At 32.2% G+C, this 10,539-nt stretch overlaps 1 protein-coding gene across 1 annotated transcript; it reads right to left on the bottom strand.

The window, feature by feature from the left end:
* si:ch73-139j3.4 (tetraspanin-19) lies at positions 1-8,886 on the bottom strand. The gene is made up of 9 exons (XM_056455108.1): positions 8,728-8,886; positions 8,457-8,562; positions 8,095-8,173; positions 5,360-5,475; positions 5,202-5,276; positions 3,265-3,366; positions 2,988-3,152; positions 2,801-2,884; positions 1-1,095 (listed from the first exon to the last, which is right to left on the bottom strand). Exons 2-9 carry the CDS (start codon positions 8,520-8,522, stop codon positions 715-717), a joined length of 1,068 nt encoding a protein of 355 aa, XP_056311083.1. The 5' UTR covers positions 8,523-8,562; positions 8,728-8,886; the 3' UTR covers positions 1-714.
* Between the last annotated feature and the right edge of the window lie 1,653 nt (positions 8,887-10,539).

The raw sequence follows: 10,539 nt of genomic DNA, 5'->3' as shown, positions 1-10,539 counted from the left end.
ACTCATTATTAATTCTTAATGAAGCAATGTTTAGCTTACATATTAATGCATCATTATACATGTACTGCTATTGTAAAGTGTTACCAAAAAATCTCCAAGAATCATAGCTGGAGAATTAGTTAGAGAGTTTGTTTGGTCTTGAAAGTCTAAGAAAGTCTCCAAAACCACAATCTAACATCAAGTTTCAAAGGTTTTCTAGTAAATTTACTCCATCATCTTCATTTTTGGCTAATAATTTGAGCAGAAGATCGAAAGTTTAAACCATAAACTATTTTCATGTTTACCAAAGGTGCCAAAATTAGTGGAAGGCATTAAATGTTGTATTGATTATGATTTCAGGTCAGTGTTTTTATATAATTCCATTTTCATTTATACAGCACCTGTAAACTTGTCATGGGGCATTAAAATAAAATAGAAACTGCTAAAACTGGCTCAGAAATCGGGTTACTTGTCTGTCATCAAACCCTGAGCTGTGCCTTCTACAGAAATGTGTTTTAGTTTTTGAAGTCTGGAATGAATGTCTTTTAAAATGACAAATGACACTCCTGGGAAACAGACACTAACCTGAACTCGCTGAAGCAAAACAATGGTCTTAGAAGAAGGTTTTGGTCATGGCGCAGACCACAGCCCGCTCTTTGTATGGCATGCTATTTTTAAAACCTCAAATTAGCCCATCCCAGTCTGATCATGTTACATGAGAAAAGAAATCTGGCTTCAGTAATCATCAGGACTGTAGGTCTGTTGGTAGTTCTGGTGTCGTGTGTATGCTTGATCATCATAGCTGTAGCTGTGTTGGTGTTGGAGAATTGCAGGTGTATTGTGCATTTGACTGTCGTCCTGGTGGAAATATTCTGGGTTGTTATATTGGTCATCATAATCCCCACCATCATCTCCGACATGTTGATAGTAGCCGTCGTCAGTTTGAGGGTTATAGGTTTGATCGTCGATTTGCTGATTTTCTAGACTGTACTGCTCTTGATCGGGCTCCGCTGCAGGGTTTTCCTCCATGGCGTTCAGTAGATTGGTGGGTTGCAGTTCTCTTGTCTTGCGGCCGATGCATTTGAAGGTTTGAACGGCAAAGATAAACTGCACAATCTGAGAATTACAAGACAGAAATCACTTCGATTACATGACTGTGTGGTTTTGTGTTTATGCAGATATACAGTTGAAGTCAGACATATTAGCCCTTCTGAATTATTAGCCCCCTGTATATTTTATTCCCCAATTTCTGTTTAATGGAAAGAAAAAAAATTTCAACACATTTCTCAGCATAATAGTTTTAATAACTCATTTCTGATGACAGTACATACTATTTGACTAGATATTTTTCAAGATAGAAGTATTCCGCTTAAAGTGATATTTAAAGACTAGGTTAACTAGGTTAATTAGGCAAGTTCAAAAATATTGCTTAAGGCGACTAATAATATTGACCTTTAAAATGGTTTTAAAGAAAACTGTTTTTATTCTAGCTGAAATAAAACAAGTAAGACTTTTTCTAAGAGAATAAATATTATAGGAAATACTGTGAAACATTCCTTGCTCTCTTAAACATCATTTGGGAAATATTTGGAAAAAAGTTGACAGGAGGGGTAATAATTTTAACTTCGGCTGTATATAAATTGAAGTAAACTGACACCTGAACTGAAGCAGTTACAATTTACCAGAACTTCATCTATGTTAAGCTGCTTTGACATGATCTATATTGTAAAAAAATGCAATAGAAATAAAGATTAACTCAACTGAATAAATATATAGAAAATCAAGATGTTACAGAAATTTACAGAATTTAAGCAAAGTCAGAAGAATGCATGGCATGACATGGCTACCGAGAGAAATATACAGCATTGATGAGTAAGCTGAACATGTATAACTTGAAATGCGTAATAATCAACAGTTTATTTTATTTTAAATGTGTATTTAGCTCAGTCTTGGAAAATACAATGCATTATGTACTTACAAAGTAAAAAAAGTTAGGCTCTCGCTTATACAAGCGAGAGCTTAACTCGCAAAACACAACAATTATATTTATTTTAATTTTAACATCCTAAACTAGTTGTTGAAATGATGAAATGTACAAATGTTACTTTTATTTATATATATATATATATATATATATATATATATATATATATATATATAATATTAAATAATTTATTTATTAATTAATATATATATAGTTAAACACATGCAATAAAGGTAAACACAGCACTGTTATCCCTAAAGTTGTATTAATTAAAAATACTTAGATTCAATAAATACCAAGTTTTGCTCAATTACCCCATTTGTTTAGTTTTTTGTATGATTTGCATGATAGTTTTTATTCTAATTAAATGTACTTATCAGAGCTTATTCAAGTCTGTTGTGAAACGAACGATGTGGAAGGAAACGTGATTGGCTCTTTGATCTGACGTCACTAGTAGATACAGCGCACATTTTCTAATGTCTGCTGGTCACTGCGAGTACGATTTCCTACTTTTGTCTCAAACAGCCCATACATTACTTTGCTTTATTGAACAATATATGTAACAGTTAGCATGAAAACTTTAAGATTAAGCTGTGTCTAACATTAGGTTCATGTTCATTTTTGACACGTTATAAGCCTAAATAGTATCTGAACAATTAAACTAACAAGACTAAATTAGCTTTTTTAGGATAATTTTTTTTAAGTTCAATCAACCTGTATGGGTTTACAGTGAAGAAACTTAGTCTTTTTTTGTTGTCGCTGTATTTAATCTGTAACATTTTTTAATTGGCCATATTATGTGAGAAAAGATCATAGAGTAGTATCATCTCTCTTTACCTGAATCAAAAGAAGTGCAACATCCATTCCAAATATTACCATTATATTCATCTCTAGCCAGTTGACAAGAGTCTCCTCACAGCCCTGTTACACACACACACACATACACACACAAAAACATGTGCAAATTAAAACAACACGGGGTACATTAAGTAAAGGTTGGGATCAAAAAGGCCACATATGTTACCCTTTCAAAAACGTCTGAACCGTTTCCAAAACTGTGAGTCCCTTCCAGGATTACAGGGCAGGTACCATTGAAACAGGAGCAGGGGTAGATGTCGGTCCCCCCCAGGGATACAATAACTGTGTTATTCCTCCATTCGTTTGAGTTCAGTCTACCACAGCACCGGGCCTACAGCAAACAAAAATGCACTTATATCAGATTCCTTTGCTCATTATAAGATGAAACAGTTGTGATTAAACAGTTATTATGTAATCAGTAAACGTGGAAATCAATCAGGTACAGAGGTCTGGACGCTGTCTAGAAGTTTCCAGGATGTTTGGCTTTCGTCTCCTCCGTACTGCTTAATGATGTCGTCCACTTTATCCCTCAAAAACTGCTCAATCTGGAAATAGTCAAAAACGTGCGTTAAGCAATTTGTTTAATCATTTTGTCAACCAGTCGATACTTGCAGGATCTGGGAGAATGTGGAATGTCTCGAGGGATCTCTTGTTTTTCTTTACAGTATTATTACAGTTATGAAGCTGATATTACTATAGTTTTTTTTTTATCATTATTGCAATTTATAATGTTGGAAGATTATTTCTGGCATACGATAAAACAATTGAAGATAACTGCAAATTTTATTTAACAATTCTAACTTTTTTATATATATAAACTGAGATTAAATATCATAATTCAAGATTTTATTAGCAGAATTGTGAGTGTATCTTTCAATTCTGACCAGAAAAGTGAGAAATTGCAAGAAAATAAGTCTGAATTATAAGAGAGTCAGTTGACATTGTGAGAAATTCCCAATTACACTTTTTTACATCAAAGTCTATAGGTTACTGTATGGCTGAGGTGTAATTGAGACTAAATTAATCAGAATAAAAAAAAAACTATGAAATTTTTGTCCATACAGCACAATTCTGACTTCTTTTCTCATAATATTTCCAGGTAAACTGAATAATTTAGGAGGAAAAGTCAGAATTATGAGATATAAAATGAGAACTGCGATTAAAAATACAAAATGCCTTTTTTATTTATTAATTTAATGTTGACAATCTTAGAAAACTTGTTTGTGACTAATTTTTAAAAAGAGGCAATTTAGATCTCACAATTCAGACTTTTATTCTGAATATTCCATGATAAACTGAATACTTTGGCAGGAAAAGTCAGAATTATGATATATAAATTCAGAACTGCGATTAAAAAACAAAACAAAAATGTTATCTTTTTTTTAATCGCCTATTTTATTTCTTTATTTAATGCTGAAAATGTTTGCAAACTTGTTCCTGACACAATCCTTTTAAAAGAGGCAATTTGTATCTCACGATTCAGACTTTTATTAAGAATATTCCATGATAAACTGACTTAATTGGGAGGAAAAATCTGAATTATGAAACATAAAATCAAAACTGCGATTTAAAAAATAAATAAAAATTTTACCTTTTGTTTGGCAACTTGTTTGAGACACAAATTTTGAAAAAAGCCATTTTATATCTCACAATTCAGACTTTTATTCAGATTTTTTTTAATAATTATTATTTGTTAAAGTTTGTGAATGTAAAAACGATGCCAATTGCAATTTGTTTCTTTTTTATTATTGCTATTATTACTATAATTATTTTTTTCTTTGTGATTTTTGTTTCTCAAAATCATGAGAAATTTTGTGCGAGGTGTAAAGTCAGAATTGCAAGAGCCTATAAACTCACAACTTTCAATGCTTGAAACAGTATATCAATAAATCTGAAATACTGAGTTCAGAACTGTGAGATGTTAATTCATAATTGTGATGTATAAACCCAAAATTACAAGACAACCATGTTAAACTCGCAATTAAAAAAAATAAAGTTGCAGTTTTTAGGAAAAAAGTCATTAATTGCAATATTTAAAACAAAAAAAGTGAAGTTCTGATTCCATAAAAGCTTTCAAAGTACTATAATCAAATAAAATGAAATCGATGAGATGATGCCAATCATCGAGGACAACACATACACTTTATACACAAATACACTTCATTAAACACGCACATAGACAACATCTATATGCTATAAAACTGCAGGTTAACTATGTTTATATATCATAACTTATATTTGATTGTAACTTTAACTTAATTTGATGGTAATGTTTTTGTAAAGCTGCCTTGAAACAATAATTATTGTAAAAAGTGCTGTACAAATAAAATTGAATTGAAATAAATGAATATAAAAAATGTGATATTTAATAAACACTTGCCGTCTTTCTTCGTATTAATAGCACAAAGGTGATGAAAATCTGACCCAGTATGATGACAATTAATAAGGACAGATACTGAAAAACACAGAAGAGATCAACATTAACAGTAACCCAAAAAAGCTGTTATAATGAATTATGCTATTTTGGATCGCGCTTACAAATATGATGAAGCATCTGCTCTCAAAATAGGCTCCGGCACAACCCAGCAAGGACACACCAACCACGACAAGGCCGATGAAAAAGAGCCCCCCGGCCACCACCTTTACCTCCTGTCCTGAGAGACCATACGATATGCTTCATTAAAACCCACACGTCATATTTAAGGACAAAAGTTTGCTTTAAATTGGCTCCTGGCAAATTTGTTAAGGGGTGAAACATGAGACGTCCTCTTTTCATGTCCGAAACCAATTTTTACTTGCATAGAAAGCATTTTAAATAACAGCAAAGTGTTTACTTTAAAGTTTCAAATCATTTTTGTAATGATAAAATGTCAAGAAAAAATAAACGTTCTATCACCAATTAGTGAAACACACTGTTTACGATTTTTGTAGATTATACAGTATTTAACTGTAATCTGAATTGTATTGGATAGTTATGTAGTATGTTACTGTATTTTAAAGTTGCATTGTGAAAATTACTGTATTTTACAGTAAAGATATACATAGAATATCTATAGAACATATATACAGCAAGATAAATGGTGCTGTAAATGTAAATACAGTATTTTTGCTGTTGATTTACAGTAAGTTACTGTAGATTCTACAGGAAACTCTTAACAGTGTTTAAAGAAATCAAACATTATGGCTGCCTCCGAAATCGCCTACTACTCAGTAGGCACTGCATTTGAATTTAAATGTACAACTCGACCATTAGAAAAGTACATTCTATACAGTATGAATGTGAGCAGTATGAATATAACTCGGACGTACTACATTCACCCTTTTTTTTGTCATGATCACGTGACCTATTAGCGTCAATTGGGTTCACTCCCATTCATTATCTAATGGAGCATTATGGAATAGCATAGCGTCCATCAGATGCGCACTTCAGAATCTCGCTTGAAGTACTAGGTCATCCGGGTACTTCTCACCTACTGTTTTCGAATTCTATAGCTGCGTCCGAAATCGCATACTTGTATACAATATAGTACTCAAACAGTATGCGAAAACAGTATGCGAGCCAAGTAGTATGTCTAAATTCATACAATCTGAAAAACAGTATGTGAGAAGTACCCGGATGACCTACTAATTCTGGTGAGATTCTGAAGTGCGCAGCGCATGCATGCTATGCTATCCCATGGTGCACCGCGAGAGAATTCACGGATGGGAGTGAAGCGACACAACTTACGTGGGTAGGTCACGTGATCATGACAAAATGGTGGATGTAGTACATCTCAGTTTTATTCATACTATATACATTTATACTGTATAGAACGTATAGTATGTTTAAATTCAACTGCAGTACATACCGAGTAGTAGGCAATTTCGGATGCAGCCTATGAATTCGGACAAACTACTCGGCTTGCATACTGTTTTTAGGTACTATATAGTATGGAAGTATGCAATTTTGGATGCAGCATGTGATTATTCTGACATCTACTTATTAAAATATAAAAAAAGAAGTCATCATTTTAAAGTTTATTGCTATATTTAAAATGATAAAAATCTTTATTTGTGGTTTGAAGAATAGCGGCATCGTATTTTTGATTTTAAATGTAAATTATTTCGTAAATTGTGGCCCCAAAAATATAGATGTAAATTTTTTTTCTACAAAAATTATTGTTACACTGAATGACATTGTTTTTTTGTCTTCTGTTCAGTGCTCAGCATAATTAAGCACACCCCATTTTGAAAATGAATATTTTTTATCTATTTCTAAGTGAATATAGGCAATGTATTTTGATGCATTTAAACAAAACAGAATAATTAAACAGATATGTTTATTAAAATAATATTGAAGTCACAGAACATCTTTAGAAATTGAAAGATAATACAATTAAATTCAAGCAAAATATAGCAAAAAAACTTACAACCTACAAAATTTCAACTACATATTTCAATTTTTTGCTTCTCTTGATATTTTCCTGTTTTAAATTTGTATTTAATATTTTTCTATAACATAAATTTGGCTGTACTAGTTTTTGGACCATATGTTAGTTATTTTGTTAGATAAGCACCAGATTTGGCTTCAGTACTAACTAATCTAATGTATATGCACAAATAAAATATTGAATAGCTTCCTATTAAAATATGAATTTAAAAGAGAGATTATTGAGGGGTGTACTCATATATGCTGAGCACTGTATATCATGATTAGATTCTTGACCCTTTTTGTAAATCAGAAATTAAACAAGACACATTATGATATACAAAACAAGTTTGAACTATATTGCACGTTATTGTTTTGATGCTAAGGGTATAAGATTGTGACGGTACAATAATTTTGGATTTAAAAAAATCACGGTATCATGATATTGTGACTATTGCTTTAAAATATGTTCTTTTTAAATGTCTGGGTAAAAAAAACACAATATATTTTATTTTAAGTAACATTCAACATATTTTGTAACAGGAGCTTTTGATGTGGAGTGTCCTTTTTTGCTGGAGATACTATTGCCTTAAAAAACTAAATAAAATAGTCACAAAAAAACATGTAAAAAAAAACTGTACATATACTGTAGGAACAGAATATTCTGGCGTTTTTTAAACCTTGACCTTTCCAAACCACGGTAAACCTTAAAACCGGTTATCATCCCATGCCTATGCTTAAAAGAAATCCCTGTTTATCTCCCATAGACATTTTAATGGGGAAAAGATCAAGTCCAAATACTTTTTAAAATAAATAATAAGATGTACTTTTGAACTGAAACATAATGACAAGCAAGAAAACTCACCAGAGCTGAGAACACTTACAAAGCTGTCCTGATCAAATAAAATCCAAGCCGAACAGGCAAAAATGCTGATGCCAAGAATCTGTCAGGAATATTGAATTTGTTACTTGTTTGTACATGTAGCTATGCATGAATTAAGTTGTTTAATTTGACGGGTGCAGAAGGCTATGCCTTTAAACGCTGCGTGCCAGAAAGCACAAGCACATACTTCATGGCATTATGAGCTGTTTATCAGTGTCCACTGCGTGATTAATAAATTTGACAGCAGTCCAGGAAGTTCCTTGGAACTAATAAAGAAAATATCGCTACATTCCTTGCCAATAACATACAGCTGTATGCTTAATATGTTGCATATTTCATCTTACCACAAAGAAGGCATTGACAAGCATAAAGAAGAATTTCAGGATCTGAAGTTTGTCGTCTGTTTTCATCTTGCATTTATTGCTTCACATATGAAAAAAAACCTGAAGACTTTAAAAGAAGAAGAAACCATGTTTAGAAAGAGACAGGAAGTTACAAGATCAAATTTCTTTATGAATAAAAATGAAATAAAAAAACTAAATCAAGATTAACTCATCAAAAACTACCTGTCTGTTGCTTAAATGCCACTTTGTGAAAAGTGAAGGTTTGAATTACCTGAGCTGCCAGACCAGTTTCTCCTGTTATTTATCCAAATATTGTATGATAACAGTCTGTGGTTGTTTCATATCATTCATACATTTTCTTCTTCATGTGTGTGTTTTATATGTATATAATGGTTTCCTGGAGACTGTTCTAATGCGTCTCAGGCTTAAAGTTCACTTCCTCATAACAACAGCAATGATTAACTTTAACAATCAGTTGCGTCGCGCTGTACACCAGTAAGTGCCTGGTGTTTTGTGTCTTGATGAGGGGTTTTGACAGCGCTCAGAATGTGAAAAATGATCATCTTGTTTATATCCTTTCGTTATTGTCGTGCAGTGGTTTGTTTGTTTTGATTATTGTTGCTTGGACTGCTTGTCAGATATGACCCTTAAGAAAATTAATTAGTAATAAATTATTTTTAACACACAGAAAACAAAGTAAAATCTATATATGGTATCCAGAATAGATAGACAGACAGGCGGATAGGATGGATGGATAGAACTATAGATAGATAGATAGATAGATAGATAGATAGATAGATAGATAGATAGATAGATAGATAGATAGATAGATAGATAGATAGATAGATAGATAGATAGATAGATAGATAGATAGACGGATGGATGGATGGTTGGAACGATAGATAGATAGATAGATAGATAGATAGATAGATAGATAGATAGATAGATAGATAGATAGATAGATAGATAGATAGATAGATAGATAGATAGATAGATAGATGGATGGATGGATGGATGGATGGATGGATGGATGGATGGATGGAACGGTAGACAGACAGACAGACAGACAGACAGACAGACAGACAGACAGACAGACAGACAGACAGACAGACAGACAGACAGACAGACAGACAGACAGATAGATAGATAGATAGATAGATAGATAGATAGATAGATAGATAGATAGATAGATAGCGGCTGTTTACTTCGCTTAATGGATCAGTCCGTCCCTGATTCTGATGTAATACCAACGTAATTCCTGAAGTGCCATAAAATCCCATTAAATTTAATAAACATTCAATACCTTGTGAAAATTATAAAAAGTTTTAATCATTTTTCTATGCTTATGGTGTAGCAAAACCATGGATAACAACTATTGTTTAACAACTACAGCACTTTTATATAATACAATCAGCATTAATTTCCATAATGGCGCTGTACAATTAAAATTAGCGTGTGAAATCATGCCAGTACCATTGATTGTACTTTTGTGTAAGTGCCATCGTCACCATTACCATAAGTGTTTCCATCGACCCCCACTTTGACCCTCAAACAATTAGCCTTTTCACCAAGAACTGATTATAATCTCTAAAGTTACTCGTTAGAAACAGTATTGTGCTCTCTTCCTTATTAGAAACCAGAAACCTTCAAAGCGCGTCATCTGCTGGACAAATTCTTATCACTCACTCATGACGGCTAAAAGTCATATTAAATTTTAAAATGATAAAATTAATATCATTAACAATCCATTTCTGTTCAATTTTTTTTTTATTTTTGATCAATGTAAACGTCTGTAATTGTAAGAAATATATTTAATTATGTAAACGGTTATTTTTATGTATGTGTGTTTGTTTTGCAAATTCATTTATGTTTTATTATTTATACTACTATTATTATTATTATTTAGCTTCTATCACCCCTGGCATTATATTGTTTATTATATTATCGAGTACTTGTTATTTAAAGCATAATAAATAAATACAAATTCACTAATGAGAGCTTCCATTGCTCCAACTCGACTAGTGTTGCCTGAAGTTGTGCACAGTCGGTCATCGGCTACACGGGTCTCTCCGCTTTCATTTCC

This window comes from Danio aesculapii, chromosome 4, assembly GCF_903798145.1.
Source record: "Danio aesculapii chromosome 4, fDanAes4.1, whole genome shotgun sequence".
Taxonomy (NCBI): Eukaryota; Metazoa; Chordata; class Actinopteri; order Cypriniformes; family Danionidae; genus Danio; species Danio aesculapii.
The sequence above is the reverse complement of the archived record's forward strand: the minus strand, read 5'-3'. Positions and strand labels throughout refer to the sequence as shown.

Coding starts and splice junctions, on each gene's coding strand:
- si:ch73-139j3.4 (XM_056455108.1), bottom strand. CDS start 8,522: ATGAAAACAGACGACAAACTTCAGATCCTGAAATTCTTCTTTATGCTT. Junction 8,174..8,456: donor TTGTCAATGCCTTCTTTGTG/GTAAGATGAAAT, acceptor TATTCCTGACAG/ATTCTTGGCATCAGCATTTT. Junction 2,885..2,987: donor GTTCAGACGTTTTTGAAAGG/GTAACATATGTG, acceptor TGTGTGTAACAG/GGCTGTGAGGAGACTCTTGT.